General features: G+C 46.0%; 1 protein-coding gene and 1 long non-coding RNA gene across 4 annotated transcripts in view; one reads left to right on the forward strand and one right to left on the reverse strand.

The window, feature by feature from the left end:
* Window positions 1–22,932, reverse strand: part of LOC142829991 (uncharacterized) — a 42,689-nt gene that overhangs the window by 17,671 nt on the left and 2,086 nt on the right. For 2 of the 3 annotated variants that reach the window (XR_012904990.2, XR_012904991.2), the window contains exons 2-3: window positions 7,902–7,958; window positions 5,753–5,847 (exon numbers count right to left, since the gene is read on the reverse strand). This is a non-coding gene — a long non-coding RNA (uncharacterized LOC142829991). The remainder of the gene's footprint in view (window positions 1–5,752; window positions 5,848–7,901; window positions 7,959–22,932) is intronic. The other variant, XR_012904992.2, reaches the window with a different exon arrangement.
* On the forward strand, window positions 7,914–14,027 carry LOC149524208 (uncharacterized). Its single transcript, XM_089779399.1, has 4 exons — window positions 7,914–7,971; window positions 9,886–9,941; window positions 12,927–13,023; window positions 13,769–14,027. Exons 2-4 carry the CDS (start codon window positions 9,887–9,889, stop codon window positions 14,025–14,027), a joined length of 411 nt encoding a protein of 136 aa, XP_089635525.1. The 5' UTR covers window positions 7,914–7,971; window position 9,886.

Consider the following 22,932-nt stretch of genomic DNA (forward strand, 5'->3'; position numbering starts at 1 on the left):
AAACAATTAAAGGAGGGTAATATGCCAGTCATCATGGGTTTATGGAAGCTACAGTTCTTCAAACATATCTTTTTTTTTTTTTTTTTTTTTTGGAGACAAGAAGTTTGGTTGACAATGGTAATAATATAGAAGTAATATACTTAGAACTTCTGTAAGATTTCTGACTAGATAATGCATGACATTTTAACTAAACGATCAGAACAATCCAAAATGAACATGAAATACATTAATTTGATTTAAAAAATTGGTTAAACAATTTGGCTCAATCTGTCTATATATTTTAGAAATGTGTGTTTGTCTGTCTATCCATCCATCCATGAGTCCTTTTGTTCAAGAACTCCTCCCAAATGGTAAGAGATAGGACCACCAAATTTGGTGTGTAGCTTCCTCTTGTCAAGGGTTGGCAGTGCCAGGATAATGGGATGTGCGTGGAATGTGAGTGTTTCATATCAAGTGGAAAGAAGGGTGTGTGAGAGCAGGGGAGGTTATACTCACCTATGACTACAAGGGGGCAGCAAGCACCCCAGTTAGCAGCTGCTGGACCCCACTGGCCAGAGCTCATCTGAAGAAGTAAGTTTTGCCCATGAAAGCTCATGATACTATATAAAGATAGATAGATATATTTGCTAGCCTCAAAGGTGCTACAGGACTACTCGTTTTCATCGTTGATAAAGTTTGCAGGTGACACAAAGATTGTGGGAGTGATAAAAATGAAGACGGCAAGTCATTGATAAAATGATTTGTGCATGCAAACAATATGCATTTTAATGTAGCTAATGCAAAGTCATAGAACTAGAAGCAAAAAACGTAAGTGAGACTCACAGGAAGGGGAACATTAACCTGGGAGACAGTGGCTCTGAAGAAGACTTGGGGATTGTAACATGTTGCAAGCCATGCAGTATATTTTGAGACCATTATGAATAGTATGAATTTACTATTATTTACAATTGTATTCTACTTTATTCAAGAGTTACCACTGCTCCTATGGAACCTAAAAATGGTAGGCAATGATTACTGCTGTGATTGTAAACAACTGCAGAGAAGCACAGTGGTTAGCATGTACTGGTTCAGGATGGGTTTTCCAGAGACCAAGAAATAAATAACTTGGGCAACATAACATCTGAGGGTAAACAGACTCAGTCTGGGCCTTCATTTTGAGTGAGCAAATGGACAGACCATTCCGTCCAACAGGAAGCTCCAGTGAAGGGTTGAAATAACTTTAGCTTATGGGGGCCCAGAAGACTGATGGGCAATTTCGGGTATGTTTATTAATAAGTGTGTAGAATCTGTTATTGTTGTTATGTTTTCTCTATAATTCTTTTGCTGTCTAAATAAATGTACTGTGCTGAGAAAGAGCTGCATGGTGACTTGTAACTCAGAAAAGCAAAGTACAGATGCTGCTCTTTGGGCAGTCTGGCTTGCTAGGGATATCACAGCATAAGGCAAGGAGCTGTGCAGCCATAATACCTCTGCTTAGGAGGAAGGAGACACATGTCTCTGCCCAAGAGAGATGATGGCTGGGAGCCTAATGCCTTAAGTAGTTGCCTTTGAGCAGGGGTGGGCAATACGTGGCACTGGGGCTGGATGTGGTTCATCAGAGTTAGCCTCTGTCTGGCTTCCAGACCCTTTATTTACCTGAGCATCTGCAAGTATGGGCACTTGCAGCTCCCGAAGGTTGCGGTTCACTGCTCCCAGCCAATAGGAGCTGCAGAAGTGGTGGTCCGGCCCATGGCTGCTTATTGCCCGCCCCTGCCTTTGAGGGACCATGTATGAGAAATACAGGTGCAGGTACCTCACACACTATGACAGGAGTCATGGTAGGAAATCATTTGAACATAAGTTTCCAGTACAATGCTGTGGTCAAAAGGGCTAACGCCATCCTTGGATATAAACATAGAAAGGAGCATACAATCTGGCACATCAAATGTCAAAGAAAGCCAAAAACAAAGGACAAATACTGACTGCAAAATGTTTTTAGTACCTCAGAAACAAGAAGTCTGCCGAATCATGAATGGGACCGCTGGACAATCAGGGTGCATCTCGGGATGCTATTTCGGGATACTTCCAGTATCCCGAAATAGCATTTTCTGCATCTTGACTGCGTGCCTATTATTTCGAAATGCTTTTGAAATAACGGGTGTACTATTCCAATGTCTCTGTAAACCTTGTTCCATGAGGATTAAGGAAATAGTTCTCTATTTTGGAATTAACTTGAAATAAGCTATGCAATTTGCATAGCTCAAATTGAGTAGCTTATTTCGAACTAAGGGTACAGTGTATATGCACCCTCAAGGTGCTAACGAAGGAAGAGGAGGCTGTTGTGGAGAAGCTAAATTAATTATTTGCATCATTCTTCACTGCAAGAAGGTCTGAGAGAGATTCCCAATCCTAAACCATTTTTTTAGGTGACAAATGTAAAGAACTGTCCCAGACGAAGGTGTTAGTACAGGCAGTCCCCGGGTTACGTACAAGATAGGGACTGTAGGTTTGTTCTTAAGTTGAATCTGTATGTAAGTCGGAACTGGCGTCCAGATTCAGCCGCTGCTGAAACTGACCGCCAGTTCTGACTTACATACAGATTCAACTTAAGAACCCCAAGTCAGCTGCTGCTGAAACTGATCAGCCGCTGATTCCAGGAAGCCCGGGGCAGAGCAACTGTGCCTCGGGCTTCCTGTAGTCAGCGCTGGTCAGTTTCAGCAACGGCTGAATCAGGCACGCCTGGGGCAGAGCAGCTCCTCGGCGCTACTGGACCAACCCAGCAGCACCCCAGCTGCTCTGCCCCAGGCGTCCTGATTCAGCCGCTGCTGGTCAGTTTCAGCAGCGGCTGAATCAGGACGCCTGGGGCAGAGCAGTTGGGGTGCTGCCGGGTTGGTCCAGTAGTGCCCAGAGCGGTGCTGCGGGACCAACCGGCAGCGCCCCAGCTGCTCTGCCCCAGGGTCCACAACAAAAGCCTGGTCTGCTGGGGGGGAGGGCACACTAGCTGCGCCCTTCCCCCCAGCAGACCAGGGACACGGGGAGCAAAGCCGCAGCAGTGGCGTGTTCCCCCGCTTCTGAGGCTTTGCCAGAGCAAAGCCTCAGAAGCGTGGGACCCCGCCACAGCTGCGGGTTTGCTCGCAGTGTCCCTGGTCTGCTGGGGACTGTCTCCAGCAGACCAGGGGCACCGCAAGCAAAGCCGCAGCAGCGGCGTGTTCCCCCGCTTCTGAGGCTTTGCTCTGGCAAAGCCTCAGAAGCGCGGGAACCCGCCGCTGCTGCGGGTTTGCTCGCGGTGCCCCTGGTCTGCTGGGGACCGTCTCCAGCAGACCAGCGACACCGCGAGCAAACCCGCCGGGGCTGTGGCTTTGCTCCCGATGCCCCTGGTCTGCTGGAGACGGTCCCCAGCAGACCAGGGGCACCGGGAGCAGCTTTTCTCGCCCCGGAATTCGAGGTGGCTGACCGCTGCCTGTGAGCTCCGGGGCGAGAGAGCCCCGTTCGTAAGTGCGGATCCGACATAAGTCGGATCCGCGTAAGTCGGGGACTGCCTGTATAGGAGGTTTTAGAACAAACTGATACTAAAAAGTCCCCAAGACCACATGATGTTGACTCAAGAGCTCTGAAGAAACTCAAATGATATTGCGGAACTACTAACTGGGGCATGTATCCTATCACTTAGATCACCCTTTAACTAGAGAATAGCTAATGTAAGGCTGATTTTAAAAAAAAAAAGTCTTCAGAGGCAGTCCTAGCAATTACAGACAAGTACCAGCCAAACTGGTTGAAATGATAGTGAAGAACAGACAGATCAGACATACAGATGAACACAATAAGTGGAAGGAAGAGTCAGCACAGCTTTTGTAGAGGGAAATTGTACCCCCCTCCCTCCCAAGCAGTTAGATTTCACTGAAGGAGTCAACACATAGGTAGACAAGGGTGAGGCCATGAATAGAATCTCACAATGTTTCCATTCAGCAAGATAAGGTGGGTGAGGTAATATCTTTTATTGGATCATTTTCTGTTGGTGAGATAGACAAGCTTTCAGGGGACACAATTCCCATCTTCACTCTCAGTACCTTTTCCAGACCTGAACATTTGTTCTATTTATAAAACAATGAGTACAATTTTCAAATGTGCCTGAGTGACTTAGGAGCCTATATCCAATTTTCAAAAGTGATTTAGAGACAGATTTCCAAAGGTATTCAGGTGCAGAGAGCATCTCTTGGGATTTTCAAAATCACCTACACAGGTTCCTAATGCAAATTGAAATCTATAGGAATTAAGTACCTATTCTGCTTGGGCACTTGTGAAAATCCCACTAAGCCCCTATCTGGAACATAAATATCTTTAGAAAACTGGCCCTTAGTCACTTTTGAAAATTGAATATAAAGGCCAGTTTCAAATATGGTGACCCTGGATGCCTAAACCACTTAGGCAAATTTGAAATTTGTACACAAATTGTGTTATTTCTCATGATACAAATCTACACAAAGCTTGTCAACAAAATGTTCACTGGGTCATCATTCTAGGATCCTCATTCTTTCATCCCTGTGTTCAGTCTATCAGACTTTATAGCATGTTTCAGAGGTAGTGCTGGCCTCTTCCTGATGGGGGGGGGTGTGAAATGGGCTAGATAGAAAATGTGGGGGTCTGTGGCCCCCTCACTATGAAGCCCTGTCCCCTTGTTTTTATCCCACCTCCTACTTCTCCTCAGGTAAGTGCAAGCCATATCTCCTTCTTCTCCTACCCCCTGAGACCACACCATACAGCCAGGTGGGAGGCTAGAAGCCAGCCAGCTGCTGTGCTGGCTGGTGTCATGGTGTGGGCAGCCATGGCACTCCCCTACCTCCTGCTGTTGGTCGTGTGGCCACAGGACTGCAGGTGCTCTTCAGCTCCCTTCCGCCCTTCAACTGTTCAGTCACTAAGAGCTGCCCAGAAGAGAGGAGTCAGCTCCAGAGCCAGAAGAGCCCTTAGGAAGCAGCGACTGCGGGGGTGAGGTCCAGGAGCCCAAACTGAAGTGGGTCAGTCCAGGCCACTGTGGAGTGCCCCAGACCTCATGTGAGGACTTGGGCCAGGGGCTGCACTCAGGCATTCTACCCCCTTCCCCACCTGGGCTTACTCCTGCAGCAGCACTGCCTTCAGAACTAGGCAACCAGAGAGTGGCAGCTGCTATGAGGTGGCTATGGTGGAACTAAGGCATATTTTGAGGTAGTTACAGCCCATTCAGCTACCCGCCCTCCCTCCATGCTGGCCCTGATTTGTGCTCAAATTCAGTGGCCTTAGAATCCACATGGAGCATTGTTCTGAATTTAACCACAGGACTGGGACCCAGGTTCTGTTCCTGACTCTGTCCTAGCATTGCTATGTGGCCTTAGGAAAATGACTTAGTATCTTCATCACTTGTTTTTTCCAGATGTGGTAATATTGCTATGCCACACCAAGATGTAAAATTAATTAATAGTCCTAACGTGTATTAAGATCCCACAATGGAAAATGCTCTAGAAGAATAGTGCTAAGTGAAAAGATCTCTCCCTTTCGTAAGTTCTCTCTCTCTCAAGTCTTTCTAGTTCTCTCATACACTGAGTGCGTTTTATGTATTCATTTTTATGTTGTTACATTATATAGTAATACGGGTGTCAGATTACTGAGGATTAAAAATCTCAAGAGAAAACTGTGTCAACAGCAATAATTAATTTTTAACTACTCTCTGATAGTATTTCACTTTTGAACTGTTTAGATGTGTTAATTGAATGAAAAAGCAACCACAACAAGGGTGTCATACCTTTGATCATAGGGCATAAACAGCATGGTCAGGAATTGCAGTTACAAGATAATAGAATGGTATTTTCCTGCTGAGCTTCATTGAGGAAGTACTGCCTGAAAAATAAATGTTGGTTAGTACTCCTCTAAAATCCCCAATTTGTGCTATGGGCTCCAACTTATCAAAACACTTAGAGCTAGATTCAGGAAATTTAAGCATGTACTTAAGTGTCATTGACTTAATAATGTAATGACAGCTGTATCCTGGATTTAATAATCAACATCACGACCCAAAATCAGCAGTTCATCCATGTTTAGCAAAGCACTTCAGTATATGCTTACATTTAAGCAAAATACAAAAGTTTAAAACTTCTAACTGAAAAGCATTTTGATTTTGACAGAACCGCGTATTCAACCAAATATGCAGTTCTGCCAGGAATCCATTATTTAAAGAGAAACATGAGATTTACCCAAAGACAACATGGTGGGGGAGCCATGTGGAATCACTACTCCACCATAGTTGCTGCTTGCTCAAACACTCTGGGCATGCTCAGTAACACTGCTGAAGTTGGCTACCCTTTCGCAGTTCCCCTGCTATGAGCAGGCATGGATTGTCTCTGGCTTTGCCCTAACAAATCTTTCTTGAGTTTAAATGATAGGAACTGCTAGAGCTCAGTTCCAGAATGTGTCGCAATCCAAAGTTTAGTATTTGCTATGATTTCTTCCTTCTGACTGCTCCGCCACAGAACAGAATTGAAATCCTGTTAGCTAACACATGGTAAAATGAATCTTTTTTTGCTAGTGTGGACATGGACTGGGAATCCAATCCTGCATTCACAGGGCTATCCCTACCAAAACTGGTGTCCTATGCAGCCTGAGCACACCTCTGAAGGGGGGGGGGGGGGGCGGTTCCTCCACATGGCGGGAGCTGCAGGGGGCAGAAGCAGTGGGGAGCAATGTCAGAGCTGTGGGGGGCAGGAGCAGGACAGGGAGAGAAGCCCACCTGATATAGCCTCAGAGGTGCAGGCAGGAGGCGCAGGCAGTGGTGAGTGGCATGAGCATGGGCCGGAGGACTCAGGCGGGGCAGGGGGCAGCCGGCTGCATGTCCACCCCGTTCCTTCTGAGTCCTCAGGCCTCCCTTCACATGCTTTCCACTGCTTAGTGAGCAGCTGCTGAGCGCAGCCTGCAGTGAAGGGATTGGGCAGCCAGAGAATGGGGCTGGCCATGGGAGCCAGTAAAGGAGACAGCTGGGGGACAGAGCTGACCACAGGAGCCAGCACCTGTACAGAGTTACGTAGTTCCCTAAGGCATCACAAAATAGGGGGTAATTTGGTGCTTCAAATTTCATGGTGCCTAACAGAGCTGCTTGTTTTGCATATCGGTAGGGTGGTCCTGTGTGTTTGTAGTGCCAACAGGCGGGACCAAACCTGGGACCTCTTGAGCTTAGACCATGAGCCTTTATCACTTGAGTTAAAAGCCAGCTGGCTCTCAGCTAAAGCTGTAGAACATACTCAGGGTATGTCTACAGCAGAGCTAAAGTCGAATTAAGCTATTCAACTTCAGCTATGTCAATTGCATAGCATAAGTCGAAACAGCTTAACTTGGCTTTTTGCGCTGTCTACACAGCAGGAAGTCGAATGAAGAACATTCTCCCTTCAACTTCTCTTACTCCTCATGAAATGAGTGTTACCATGAGTTGGAGTAAGAAGTCCTCCAGGTCGACATTATTTTGAAATAATGGTTTGTAGTGTAGATGAGCAATATGTTATTTCAGAATAACGTCGTTTATTCCAAATAATGCTGCTATGTAGATGTACCCTCATTCTCTCTCTCTGTTAGCGGTCTAAGTGTCACTCCGTGGACAGTGAACCACACCCAATAGGTGTGTGGATCACACGTGCATTACATGACCCAAAAATCCCACCAAGGTCAGCTAGTTTTTGGTATGCATGAAATGCAATCCCAGGCCTCCAGATGGAGTGTCTTTATTACCACATCCTTTCATATAAAGGAATGAGAGAGAATTGCCCAACAAAAAAGCTGTGAGTAAAGAATGTCTGTGATACACCTCCATATTTTATTGCTCTTCAATAAACAGCATAGAGCAATAGACCCTAACATTAACACTGATTAACAGAGGCCAACAAAATGAGTAATCAAGCCAGGTATACCTCATATGATACTCTCTTCTCCTCAGTCTGACAGAGAGAAGCCAGCCAAAGTATCATCTACAATAACAAGGTAATTCAGAAATTTACAAAATCTCTTCATGTTTTTTTCTAGTTGTTAGTTTTGAAAGTAAACGATTTTTCTTTTAAAGCAATGGGCCACCGGCCTCATCCTGAGAGGTGATTCTCCATTTAATGTCAGTGTTATAATAGAAAAGGAGAGTTTGTTCGGATATGAACTCACATTCACACTATGAGCCAACTGGAAGGGCAGGTGATCATTAGCTCTCAGGATCAAGCCTTTTAGTTGTGCTCTTCTTACTCATCTAAGTAGTTCTCACAGGATTCCAGGGAATTTCTCATTAGAGTAAGCAAGGGAGATCTGGTGCAACATTTCTTTCCTCAGGGATAGTCATACCTCCCAGTGAAGCCAGTGAGAATTGGTGGTGTGTTTGAGGGCAGAATTGGAAGACCAATCTGGTTGACTGCACAAATATGCCTTAGGCTTTTGCTGTTCTTTTTTTAAACAGTCTTTTTTTTTTTTCATTAAACTTTCCCAGGTTTTGCAGAATCTGACCTATGTGATACAGCATTTCGCTATGAACAGGGTTCTTTATTCCAGGTTTCAAATCTGGTGTGTCAGATATGAAAGAGGATTGTTTGCTAGTGGTGTTGTTTTTCTCCTGTGGGCTTTTCCTCAGTCACTTGTTTTTTTAATATGTAACCTGTTGTGAATTGATTTTTTCACAATAAATCTATTTTAACTTAAGTTTATTGTTGCAGAGAGACTATTATTTAATGTGCTACTTGCCTAACATTATGTACAAGCTCTTCTGATACCTGAGGATATACTGCAGACAGTTGATTAACATATTTATTAAATGTTGGATACGCATTCTGTGATTCCACAACTTATTTATATTCTGAATAAGAGGCTGCATAAATACCGGATGGAAACCAATATATTAAAAACACAAGGGAAAAGATATGTGTAAAAGAAAAAAGCAGCTCTGGAATTGGTAAATGGGGAAAAATGGGCTTTAAAGCCAGATGATTTAATGGAGGATCATACCTGTGTCTGACTTAGGAATTATTTTCTATAACTTTTACCTGGTGTTTTATCAAATGTATTTCTCCAGTAACAAAATGTTATTTTAACCCTATTTTGAGGGACGGGGGGAGGGAGGGGGATGGTTCAGGATTAAGGCACAGAAGTGGAAACAGGGAGATTGGGATTTACTTCCAGGCTCTACCACAGATTCCCAGTCTGATGTTGGACAAATCACTAATAGCACTGTAGGGGCCATAATGCTTCTATACATCACAGGGATATTGTGACGCTAACTTCAATAATGTGTTTGACATATCTTGGTAAGGGTCATGATAGCAAACAGATTCATTGGAAGAAATGGTATTTTGTTATTCTGCTGCAAATATGCCTTGTATATCACATTATCTCCAATGTGTAATAGTCTCTTCCATGATGGCTGAGATTGTCAAAGGAGCTTAAAGGAGTCAGGTATCCAACCACTGCAAAGTTAACAAAAGAGATGGCCCAGTGTTAGGGTGTTAGTCTAGCTCTCAAGAGAACAGGATTCAGTTCTCTTCACTATCACAAACTTCCTGTGTGACTGCGAGCACATCCCTCAGCCTTTCTGGACCTCAGTTCCCCATCTTGACAAAGTCCCGGCTTTTTTTTTTTAAGTCTCGCCTTGACAAAGCCCTGGCAGAGATGATTTAGTTGGAGTTGGTCCTCCTTTGGGCAGAGGCTGGACTCGATGACCCAATGAAGTCTCTTCTAGCCCTAGGATTCTGTGATCTGTAAAATAAGGATAGCAGTACTTCCAGTCATAGATGGGGATTATTATGAGGATAAATACGTTGAGGCTGGTGGTGTGCTCAGATGCTGTATAAGTACCTAGGACAGACAGACTGAATTTCAACCATAACACCTGGTCTAAATGTCCTGTTTCATTTTGTTTTGCAGTATGGCCGGTGATAGTGAAGAGACGCTTCAAAGCATGATGGTTCTCAAGAATGCAGGTGCCCTTCTCTAAATTGTTCTCATAAGAACTTACTATTATTATTATGTATTAGTATTACAATAGCACTCAAAGGCCCCAATCGCTATTTGTATAACTGGACCACTCGGTGCAACAAAAAGAAGTCCACTCACAGGTTTGCAGGCTGGAAATTTGCTGCTATATTGAACAGCACTGCAACAGGGTGGGGGGACCCTCTCACTGACTAAAATTTTAAGTAAGGAAGGAGTGAAACATAGCTCCATCCCATAACAGTCGGGGTAACCCACTTAACCCTCCCATGACTGCTGTACAACAAGTATGCACCCCATTCAGCTAGATGTTGAGCAAACACAAAGAGAGGCATCATCTGTGCCCTAAAGGGCTTGAAATTTAACTAGACACAAGAAATATATAATGTGTGGGCAGAGTGATTGGGTCAGGAACATGCTACCTTAGCCCCACATCTGTTGAGATTTTTATCCTTGGGGAGGAGGAGAAGGGAATGTTGGAAGAAAAGAGAGGAATGGGGAACATGACCAGGAAGAAGACAAGGAGCCTGATTCGAAGCTCACAGAAGTAAATGGCAAGGCTCCCAGTGATTTCAGTGAGTTCTGGATCAAGCCCAAGCAGCCAAATGGGTGGAACATGAGGTTAAAGAGCAATGGGTCTACGGTGGCAAGAGACGAGTTGCTGTGGCTATTTAAAGGGCTTCCAGATACAGCACTACCCTTTAAATAGCTGCAGCAATCCTGGGCAGCTGCCAGCCAATGTGGTAGTGGCCGGGCCTGGAGCCACGAGCCCTTTGCTGTGTTTTTAATTCGAAGCCTCCGGCTTCAGATAACTATGGGAGTAGGCTAGTCCGTGGCCCCTCCCCTTACGCATCAGGCCCCACTCCTTTTTGGGGGTGGAGTTGGCCTGTGACCACCTACCAAAATTCATCAAGTGGCCACCCTGCAAAAATTATTGCCCACCCCTGGACTAGGGGCTTGGCATTGCCATAGTCTGTTCACTGTGATTTCCTCCTAGCTGCCACTGCTATACACAGAGAGGTTGCTTAACCTTGTGGGTTTTTTTACTTCTCTCTCTGACTAACCATCCTCTAAAGAAGCAAGTTTGGGTCTCCAAAGCACCTTTTACACCAGGGGTGGGCAATAATTTTTGCCTGGGGGCACTTCAAAATTTTTTGAAGTAGCCCCAGGTAGGGTTGCCAGGTGTCCCGTTTTCACACCGTCTATCCGGTAGAAAAATTCAGAAAATACCGGACATGTGCAATGTCTGGTATTTTGTGAATTTCCAGCTGGGTGCTGGAGGGAAGCCTGGCGGGGGCGAGGGAGCGACTGGGAAGAGGAGTGTGATTGGCTTTGGGAGCCCTGTGGTCGCACGCAAAAGCCGGGTGGGGCGGGGCGGGGCGGGGGCCGGGACTTCCATCCACCCCACCCTCCCGGCTTTTGCTCGGGACCAGAGACTCCCAGCGCCAATCGCGGCCCACCTCCCAGCTGGGAGCCTCTGGTTGCGAGCAGAAGCCAGGCGGGGGGAGTGGCTCCCAGCCCTGCCCCCGCCCCTGCCCAGCTTCTGCTGGCAAGTAAGGGGAGCACCTGCTGGGGGCGCGGTCAGAAGGACTCTGGCTGAGGCCAGTGGCTGCACCCCTCCCCAGGTCTGCTTCCTGCTCCCCATCCTCCCCTCCAGCCCCATGGCCCCCGATTCCCCCCCAGCTCTGCTTCCCACCTCCTCTTCCTGCCAGCCAGCCCCGTGGTCCCCAGACACCTCACCCCCACCAGCCCTGCTTCCCACCCCCCTTCCTCCGGGCCCCCTTTCCTGCTGGCCAGCCCCCGGAAGCCGCCCCCGCCAGCTCTGCTTCCCGCCCCCCTTCTTCCAGGCCCCCCCATCCTGCTCTCCAGCCCCACAGCCCCCAATCCTCCCCCAGCTCTGCTTCCTGTCCCCTCTTCCTGCTGGCCAGCCCCACGGCTCCCGGTTCTCCCCCCCAGCCATCTCTTCTTCCTGCCCCCCTCCTGGCTGGTCTCCACCCCAGGACAAGCGTGTCCGTTTTTTTAGCGGGGTCTACCTGGCAACCATAGCCCCAGGCCAGCCTGGAAGGGGTAGGGCTACCCACCTCCAGACCAGTTATGGTCTGGGGGTGAGGGAGCCCCTTTGCCTCTCCTTCCCACTAGGCACCCATGCTCTGGAAGAGGCTTGGCATGCTCCCCCACCCTCAGGCTAATCAGGGCCTTGGGGCGGGGGAGCACGGGAAGCCTCCTCCTGCCCTGTGAGGAGCCCATGGCACTTTGAAATGCCACGGGCTCCTTACAGGGCCAGGGCAGGGTGAAGGAAGTGTCATGCAGCTCCCCTGACCCGAAGCCCTGATTGGCCTGGGGGCAGGGGAACGCGTGAAGTCTCCTCCACTCTCTCCCCCACCCTGAGAGCAGCTCGTGGTGCTTCAAAGCTCGCAGGCAGGGGCAGAACAGAGAAGGCTTCGGGTGCTTCCCTGCCCCCAGGCCTTAATTAGCCTGGGGTTGGGGGAGCAATAGGGCCTCCGTGGGCCGGATCCACCCGCTTGGCGAGCTGGATACGGCCATGGAGTCTGTTTTGCCCACCCCTGTTTTACACTCACAAAGAAATGAGTTAACAATGAAGGAGGCTGCTATTTACACTGCTAAACCAAGGCTGAAATTACCCAATAATGCACATGTGAAGAGGCTGTATGTCTAAAGGTTAGAATATAATCTGGGGAACTGGGTGCTGCTCCCAGCTCTGCAACGGACTTTTGGTCTGACCCTCTGGGCAGGTCTCTTCACTGCTCTGTGACATCTGTAAAACATCTGTCAAACTACTTATTATAGTAGTGAAGTGTTAATTAATTAAGCTGTAAAGCAAGTTGATATCTTGAATGAAAGGTACCAAAATCATTAAAGTATTCTTAAAAATGCCTCTTTACTATCTAAAATGACCAGCTTTTCAGGTGTTTGGTTGGCTGCAAAACTTACTCATACTTTTTATTCTCTGCAAGGTCCTTCCAATGCAATTTATGAGATCATCATGGTGTCTATCAGTGGAAGTATGTTATTGTTGGCAATGATTTATATTGCTGTGAAAGTTTTCAGGAAGTAAGTATTACAACTTCAGATGCATATCAAGTTACTGACGAAGTTCAAGGAAGCCAGCTAGAGTCCCGCAGATATAAAATGCAATGCTCCATTAGGTACCGGGAAAAGGCAGGATTTGGGTAGCCCATGTTGAGAGTTTGCCAACAACTGTAGTTTGTGGCACATAATTTCATAAAGGCTTCTGTGTTCCCGTGCAACCGTCTTTAAACTAAAGCTGGTTGAAAAACTTTGTGTGAGAATTTTTTTTTTGTACAATGAATTTTGTATTGTTTTTATTTGTTTTTGTTTTCTCATTTTTGTTGAAAAATTCTCTTAGAAATGTATTGTGTTTTGTTCTGGAATAACAGAAAACTCAGAAAACAATTTTGTTGTTCATAGCTGAAAATTGTTGGTGTTTTCAGGGTTTTTTAAAATTTTCCACAAAAATGTTCGTGTATACTTTTTAAAAAGCTGTTTTCTTTCTGGGGAAAAATGAAATGAAACAAAAAAAAAATCAGCCTTTTCAAACCAAAAACTCTGACCATCTCTAGTTTGGACAGGAGACAGGTGTAGCCAGTGGATCTATCATTATGCTATGAGGTAGAAACATGTAAGAGAAACGGCATTGTTGGTGGTCATGTCCAGAATAATATGTAAGCCAGATATCTCAAGATTTCTTCCTTTCCTAAAAGTTCACAGTTGAATAAATGACTCTCAGACGTATCAAGTAGTTAATATTTGTTTTGTTTTATTTCTGTTGTTCCAGGCAAAATAAATTATGTTGTTCCTCCAATGATCCTAGTACAACTGAGGTGGTTCTGGAAAATAGTACCATGAAACACAATAGCTGTGACAAGATTTCAACAGTAGATATTACGGGTCCTGCATGTATAAACTACTTCTCTGAACGGGAAACTCTACCCAGGGAGCTTCCCAGCTCCGAAAATAAATTGTCCAGTTGTGTGTTACCTTATTCTTTATTCACATTCTCTAGTAAACTCCTTGACAGCTTGCTAAAGCAATGATGGCAACAAGGTTTCTTCCAATAGTGAAGTTTTCATTTGGAAAGAAAAATGCCTGGAAAGCTCTACATATACATGAGCAAACTGTTTGTTGCATGACACAGGCCATCTTATTTCCTTTGTCATAAGGGCAAAATGCTCATACATTGGGATGTGAACCCTCAATGCTCCAGGATTGAAAAATGCAGATTCTTCTCAGTGGTGGAGCGCAAGTTCCAACTTTCTTTATATGAACATATATATGGATGGTATCTCTGTCCACAGTTGTACAAATGGAGGTATAAATATATTACTGGAGGAAACCCAGGAATTGATCACTCCAAATAGAAATGCAAGCCCTCCTTTGCTGATATGTCCAGAGGTTTCTCCTAGGGTGTGTATAGACTACATGGCTCCATCAACAGAGCCATGTAGATGAGGCAGGACGACAAAGGGAAATGAAGCGGCAATTTAAATAATGAAATGAGGCTTACAGGATCTGCCGACAAAGGGTTCTGGGGTCGGCAGATCCCCATCTAGACTGCTGCGCTGTGCCGACAAACAGCTGATCAGCACAGCGCAGCGGCCATTTTGATTTAAATGAAGCAGCGATTATTTAAATCGCTGCTTCATTTCCCTTTGTTGAGTAAACTAATCTACATGGCTCCATCGACGGAGCCATGTATTTTAGACGTACCCCCATGGTTCAACTTGCCAAAATGCTGCAGAGCTTTGGGATTTGGGGGTCTGGCCCCACTTTGTAATATCAGTTCCTGTAGGATTTCTGCCCAGAAATCTAGCTTCGAGTACATACAGTATTTGCTCTAGCTAGTTAGCGACCACAGTTGCTCCTGAGTTGCCACAGAGGGACCCAGACAATGGCAGCAGGGCTTCTTTGGACACCAGAGTGGCTGGAGGCAGGAGGAGAAAAGGAACCAATCTGAAGGCCTTAGTTCTTTGCAAACTCTGTCAAAATCTATTCCCTTCTCTCTTCTGCAGGACATTTCACAGGAAAATATGCAACGGAAGCTTTTCTGAATTGCCCTGCCACTCCTCACGGGCTTTTCCCTCCTTCTCTCACACATGCATTATCCCCACACTTTTGAGTCAGTCTCAATATCCTATGAATGGTTTCTCATTGACTATAGCTGGCTGAATCTGTTGTTGTGCTAACAGGCATTTGCACCTCCATGTATTGCCTCAGTGCGAACAGCCACTGCCAAATGCTCTATTTTTTGAAAATCTTCTATCTGTCTGGATTTATGAATCTAATGTGATATGCTCTATTAATCTTTAAACTGAATCCTGTGACCTCCAAAGCACAAATGAACTATGCTCCCAGTTGTTAAAGCTTTGCTGGCGGTTGCATAGCATCAGCTTGTTAAGGATGAAACACCCATGATTTCTTCTCTATCCAGGTGATAGTTACAAAGAGCTTAATTCATTCCTGAACTGTCACTCAGACAGGCATTTTTGGGATCAAGTGGGGCCCTTGGTCTAGACTGTGGTAGATCTATCTTGTGTTCCTGCTTCACTGGCTTTTCTGTGGGTCACTGCAGAAGCGCAGAATGCCCCCGGCATACCCCTTCCTACTAGGGCCTGTCTGGGACTGCCTGTCACATGTATCCTGGGCCTGGGAAGGTGGGTTCTTTCGGAGGTGGCACAGAGAACCTCTGCAGAAGCGTTCATACAAAGGGTCTTATGTCCAGTAGCGCCTTTACACCAACATGCCTCAGGACCCTGAAGGCCTGTGTGTACTTATGAAGAAAAGTATTAATCACTAATAGACAAAAGCTCACCCTTTGTGTGGCTGTGACCATCAGCGTCAGCGACCAAGGCGCACACCTTTATTTTTTACCATATCATTCAATATGTGGAACTGGTAACTCCAGGGAATGATGGGCTGTGGCTACCATAGTTTCCTTGGGATTTTTCCCCAGTGGGCTGATCATGTCACTGACGCCCGCCTTCTTGACCTCTGGGGCTCCCCATCACTCTGTCTTGCTGGACCAGATACTCTGGTCTCCCCAGAGTCACAGGATTGGGGTTACTTCCCTCCCTAAGAACAATGCAGACACTGAACCTTTTATTAAGCACAAAAATATGATTTAAGCGGTTGCAAGTGAAAACAGACAGATCAAAGTAAGTTACTAAATTAAAGTAAATAAAAAAAACATAGCTAGTTCTAAATTACTTAAACTTGTTAGATACAAATTCTTACTCTAAGCAGTGGGGAGCCCCAGGCAGGCTCCTCTTCTTGCCCCGCAGCCCTGCATGCCACTCAGAAATGCGGTTGCTGGGCTCTTTCTCTTATGAGTCCGGAGGGGAGGAGGGAAGATTAAGGCACTGCTCCTGCCTCCAGCACAATCCCATTGGACAGTTTAATGAGAACTGCCTGTTTGAATAACAGGCAGCCACGAAGCACAACCCTCCTGCTCAGTTACTCACTTAAGCACATTGCTGACCAGGCAGAAACATTTTAAGCTTTGCACGCCTTGAGGTTTGCAGGCAGGCAGGCTGGTTTGGTATCCTGTTACAAATCTGTCCTTCTGGGTGTGGGTTATCAGACCACTCCAGGGATCTTATAGAGGAGAGCCGAAGGATTGAGGGTACAATGAGAGCAGTATCCTTATATTAGTTTTATTCCGTATATATATCAACAGACAAAGATGTTAAGATCTCTTATATGGAATTGCGATATATTCTGTTCCCCTTTTCAAGCATACTTACACAAGCGTACTTATCAGATGGCCAACCCTGATAGTAGCTGGAAGAGGCTGGAGATCTGGCAGTGCATTCGCTGCCTCAGCTTCTCTGTTGATTCGTCTCTACTGATGTCCCGGGTGCGAAGGACCCTTCTACACTTCTAATCAGTAGTTCTGTTGATGATTCACTGAGAAACTGCTATGTAAAACTTTCCTCCGAAACTGCTGCATAGGACTTTCCTTTGGGTATCACACAAACAGTCATTCTCCTTAATCTTGCTTTTTTCATGTTGATTGTCCCATGGTCACTTTGCACAATCAGGTCTCCTGATGTTTTGCCTCTTTGCCTTCGGCCTCTTCTATCCACTCCACAATCATACCACATCTACACTTATTAATTCTTACTCCCATTAATTCATTATAATCAATATACAAATAGATAAAATCTGCGTGAATCATATCAACCCTAGCCCCTCCCTTCCTCAACCCTCTGCCCTCCACTCCTGCTCCACTCCTCCACATGCACCCATTACCTCTCCCAGATTTGGTACCCCAATCTCCTGCCCAAGATCACAATCGCCTCCTACCCTAGGTCACATCCCAAAACTCTGCACCCCAGTTCCCTGCCCAGTTTCCAGACTCCATTCTTCTTCCTATACCCCAGTCCCTCGACCTAAGCTCCCTTGTGCACCCAATCTCCATTCCAGACCCCGCACCTCCTCCATTAATTCTATGGAAGAGTGCTGCCCTCTACCACTTTCCAAAATCTTGGAGTGGCCCCCTCCCTCCATCACAAATGATTGCCTACCCTGTCCTGGGATGTCATGAAATTTCAAAGGCCAGCCAAAGACAAAGGGCTGATAGCTTCCCATTGCTTAAATAGACTCTCACAGAGGGTGGGAATCTTTTGTTTGGCAACCCTCCTCCCCCTTCTCATGGAAAAACATCAGGCTCAAAATGGATTCTAGGATCGGGTAGTTTGGTCACATGTCTTTCTAGACCAACCACCTTTGGACTTAAAGAACAAACAAGGCTGTTTCCATATTGTTGAGTTGATCATCAAGCCATTAGGCTTCCAGGGCACCAGTAATGGCTCTCATTAGCACATTTAAAACTATAAACAGATTCACACTTCATATACAAGAATGATACATGAGCAAAAATAGGATCTACAGACCAGCAGGCTGTAACTATAAAATTGATATGTTACACAAGATATTTTGCATAAAGCATCTTCATACCCATAAGTCAATATTCACAAAGCATAGGGGGTGTCATACAGGGTACATTGCTTTCGCCAAACTAGAGGCCTCAGCCCCAGCATGATTGGCTCATGCAAGAAACTAATACAACATTTTCAAATTGGCTGCGTCTAGACTGGCAAGTTTTGCGTAAAAAAGCCCCAATGGCAAAAATGGCAATCGGGGCTTTCTTGCACAAAACCGTGTCTAGATTGGCACAGACGCTTTTCTGCAAAAAGTGCTTTTGCGGAAAAGCGTCCGTGCCAATCTAGATTCTCTTTTCCGCAAATGCTTTTAATGGAAAAACTTTTCCGTTAAAAGTATTTGCAGAAAATCATGCCAGTCTAGACGTAGCCATTGTGTATTTCCAAACATCCCAGTCCCAGTGGAGATGAAATGGAGAATAACAAAACCTTGGATTAGCTATCTTTGCATGGCCTTAACTCCATGGTGAAAAAAACCCCAATTGGGGACATTGCAGTGGGAAGCCATTAGCTGGGGAGGCCCTGATGACATGACTCCAGTGGAACCACCTTAAAGAAGGGCACTGGACCCAGAACTTACATACTGAAATCCCCATAAATAGTGGGAGATTTGCAGGTTTGAGTGCAGACCTATTGCCTCTCCCATAAGGGTTAAGTCAGCCTCTACCTTAAATCACTATTGTGTCCCGTCTCTGTTTGACCCTAAGAAACTAAAGTCCAGATCCTCAAAGGTATTTAGCTGCCTAACTCCTATTGATTTCAAGCTTAAAAGCTTGTGTAATCTTTCAACGAGAAGGGAAGTGAACTAGGTCTGATTTAATTTCTAAAGATACTGGAGACATTGCAGCCCAGAAGCATGGCACACACGCCATGGGAATGCAGGCATTGTGGTGGGGTATGATCACGGAAGTGCCCTTGGCATTATTCACTGGTGTGCTGATCATGCCACTGACACCCACCTTCTTGCTCTCTGGGGCTCCCCAACGCTCTGTCCTGCTGGTCCAGATCCTCCAGTTTCCCCCAGACAAGGCACAGAGTTGGGTTTACTGCATCCCTGAAGAGTAATGCAGGCACTGAACCACTTCAGCTCTAGGAGGATCCAGTTCTAAAACACAGCACCCAAGAAAACAGCCCCCAAAAGGGATCAAAACCCCAAATAAATCCATCTTTCTCTGTGTAAAGTTTTACACAGGGAAAGCTCATGAAGATGTTCACCCTCTTTATCAATGAAAGAGAGAGAGATGCACATTACTTGTTCTCCCAGGTAACAATTATTTACACTCGGCCTGATGATAAACCAAAGTATTTTTATGAAGTACAATCAGTAGGACATAAGAGGTTGCAAGTAAAAGCAGACGGATCAAAGTAAGTTACTAAATTAAAATGAAAAGTAAATGCATAGCTAGTACTAATTCACTTAAAAAAAATATACTGCAAGCAGATTCTTACCCTAAAAAGCTGTTTTTATTTCAAGCATAGCCTTGAAGCCAGAGACAAATTCTTTGACTCTGATTTGGGTCTCCCAACTTCTTTGTATATCTTTGGATTATGCCAGGCTAACTGACGACAAAAGACTGATTATTTAAGCTTGTGGTTCCCAACACAGTGCTTGTGGGCACCATGGCGCTCACCGGGGCATTTATGTGCGCCCGCCTAAGGCACACTCTACTGCAGGGGCGGACTGGCCTGGCAGGACAGAGCCACCGGGCTCCGCACTCCTGCACTGGAGCTGGTAGGGGCGCTGCTGGCACTTACGGCCCCGCCAGAAGACCCCACCGGGCTGAGGGACTCCAACGAGGAGGCCGGCAAGCTGACCCCGGCCGGGGAAGGTACCGGGCCGGGGGAAGGGAAAGTGGGCATGGCTGCGAGAGGAGCAAGCGTGCGTCATCAACCCGGATGGAGCCAAGGCTGCACCGGGGGTGAAGTCATGTGCAGCGCACCAGAGGGGGTGGTGCCACGTCGGTGTGGCGTTGCAGCGCCATTTTTTAAAACGGCCAGCTGTGGATCGGGGAAGGAGGTGGAAAGAGATGTGCGGAGTGGGGCATGGGGGAGCAGAGCCTGGCTAGAGGCGGGATGGCGGTGAGCGCACCTGGCGGGGCGGTCGTGTTGTGATGGGCTGGGGCTGTGAATGCTGAGCGGTTCGGCTCCAGGTCCAGCACATGGTCTGAAGCCCAGGCTGCAGGGACTTCTAGGGCCCAATCGCAGCAGACTCCAGCCCTGCAAACTGGAAGGCAGAAGGGAGGGGATGGGAAGAATAGGGGGAAAGGGTGGGAGAGGAAGGGGCTTGTGCTGAAGGGAGGGGGGCAGGTCAGGAGAAGAAGGGGGAAGGCACCAAGGGACAGGGTGGAGGAGATACAAATGCCGGGGGTGGGGGGCAAGTGGAGACAATGAGGAAAAGGGCAGGAGAGGAGGTGTCAGTGGGAGGGGGGACAGGGTGATGCTGGGAGAGGAGAGGGTAAGGGTGTTGGGGCTAGAGTGGGGAGGTGCTGGGAGAAGGCTTGAAAGAAGGGGTGGTCATGAGGAAGGCGGGGATGGAGCAAGTCATGTGTGAGGGCACGGGGCATGAGGTGAACGGGGGCAGAGGGTGGTGAGGGGGTTAGCATCAGGGAAAAAGAGGGCAAAGAGGGCAGAGGCAGTGAGGGAAAGGGGAGGCACCAGGAGGGTGCAGGGGTAAGGGAACGTGCAGGTGCCAGGGGATTCTGGGAGTGAAGCAGAAGGGCAGACACCTGCAGGGGAGGGACTAGCACCAGAGGAGAGAGGCAGGGCAGGTGTGTAGAAGGAGGTGTTAGGAGGGGGGTAGCTCACATGATCAGAGTGGGATACTGGAGGAGTGGGCACAGGGGGGAGAGAAGGGCTGGTGGAGGGGGGCAGGTCTCAGGAGGGCTGAGGGCAGTGAGAAGGGCAGGAGTCAGGACAGCAGAGGAGGGTGAGAGGTTGGGGGGCAGCAGGCACCAGGGAGCTGATGGAGCAAGGGGAGGAGACATGGTGGGGATGGGAAGTGTGAGATTTAAAAGTGCCATGATTTTTTTTGGAGGGGAGGGTGCTTTTTTTGCTCAACAACATTTGGACATCCCCCCCTTTTTATTAATGCAGAATTTTGTTTAAAAATGAATTACAATATAATTAACATAAAAATTATCCAACTAAATTAAGTTTCTATCAAATTTACCCAATTCACATTTAATATGAAAATAGCAAATTCACATGGTAAGGTGAAAGAGTAATTGCCTAATAATTTAATTAATACCTTTTACATGTAAAATTACCTTTTTTATCTTATGGATTCATATATTGAAAAACATCATATTTGTATTATTTAAATGTACAAATACAAAATAAGCCTTGAAAAATTGTTGGCACCTGCCACACTCTTCTGAAAACATGAATGTGCTATTGGCCACAAAAAGGTTGGGGACCACTGATTTAAGCAATGGGAAATTGTCTTTCCCCCAGGGAGGGAACCCTTTGCTCTACATCCCCCTTTCTGTGGAAATTTACCAAGTTCAAGATGGAATTCAGCGCCAGCTGATTTTCCTAAGACAAACCACTGCTTCAACTTACAGAACAAACAAGGCTGTTTACAAGTCCTTAAAGCCATTACTTGTGATCAACTTCATTAGCACATTTATAACTATAAACAGTCTCATACTTCATATTTCTATCTTTACATACAAGAATGACACATGCACCAAAATAAGATCTAGCAGACTAACATTAAAATTGAAAGGCTGCATGAGATATTTTGTCTAAAGCTTCTTCAAGTTATTCATATTTATATTCATAAGACAATTTTCATAAAGTATGGGGGGGATCACCACAGACACAGCTCAGATTGTTTAAAAACTCAGAGCCGTGTTACTCCCTGTCCTTCCCCCACCATACACAGATGTGAATTCATTCAAAATATTGCTGCTGAGACCATTTTCCTGGGTCCTTGCTCTGAGCACAACACTCCCATCTTTGCATCTCAATTGCACCAAACATAAACTCCCTGTGTTGGCCTTTAAAGCCTTTCACATTTACCCAGCTATATCTCTCTGATCTGCTGATTGAGTTGTTGATCCTTGCCTTTGCTCTGCCAGTGATGGCCATTTCAATCACACCTCCACCACCACCATATGCTTTTTCTCTCTGCATGCCTCCGTTCTTTCTCCCAGACTGCCTACTGTGCATGGGAAAAGCTCCCTGCCAAAATTTGTAAAGCCACCACTATATTCTCCTTAAAACCCACTGCTGCTGTGATGCCTTCAAATCCTTGCTGTCTATTATTGGCTAAGCAGGTAAGAGCTGAGACTTTCACTTCTCTCATCAACTTTGTTCATATTGTTACCTCATCCTCCCCCGCTTTTCCATCCCATTTGTCTGCTTTGTTCATCTGTTGTAACATCTCTGACACCTAGACTGGGAAAAGACTGTCAAGTCTGCAAAGTATCTGTACAACTCCCGAAATATGGACTGGGATACCTTAGCACTGTCATAGTACAAATAAATAACAATAACACGTAAAGCAGTAGATAAACTTACATATTTATACTATACACAAAAATGGCAAATGAGTGTTAAGGTTACAAAGTCAAGCATGAACAAAATAGGAACAAAAGACAGGACTATGCAGCACTTTAAAGACTAACAAGATGGTTTATTAAGTGATGAGTTTTCATGGGCCAGACCCACTTCCTCAGATCAAATTGTGGAAGAAAATTGGCATGACCATATATACCAAAGGGATACAATCAAAAAAAGCGAACACATATAAAATAGACAAATCAGATTTTAGAACAGAGAGAGGATGGGGGGGGGGGGGGAGGCGAGTGTCTGAGATAATGATATTAGAGGTGATAATTGGGGAAGCTATATCTGTAATGGGTAAGAATTAGCATCTTTAAAGCCCATTCATAAAGTATCAAATTTAAGCATGAATGTATTATGTCACAAATTACAAGCTTTTTCTGTATCCCTTAGACAAAATTTAAACAAATATGTACCTTCAGACTTGGTG

This window comes from Pelodiscus sinensis, chromosome 6, assembly GCF_052426305.1.
Source record: "Pelodiscus sinensis isolate ZL-2025 chromosome 6, ASM5242630v1, whole genome shotgun sequence".
Lineage (NCBI taxonomy): Eukaryota > Metazoa > Chordata > Testudines > Trionychidae > Pelodiscus > Pelodiscus sinensis.

Coding starts and splice junctions, on each gene's coding strand:
- LOC149524208 (XM_089779399.1), top strand. CDS start 9,887: ATGGCCGGTGATAGTGAAGAGACGCTTCAAAGCATGATGGTTCTCAAG. Junction 9,942..12,926: donor GATGGTTCTCAAGAATGCAG/GTGCCCTTCTCT, acceptor ATTCTCTGCAAG/GTCCTTCCAATGCAATTTAT. Junction 13,024..13,768: donor GCTGTGAAAGTTTTCAGGAA/GTAAGTATTACA, acceptor CTGTTGTTCCAG/GCAAAATAAATTATGTTGTT.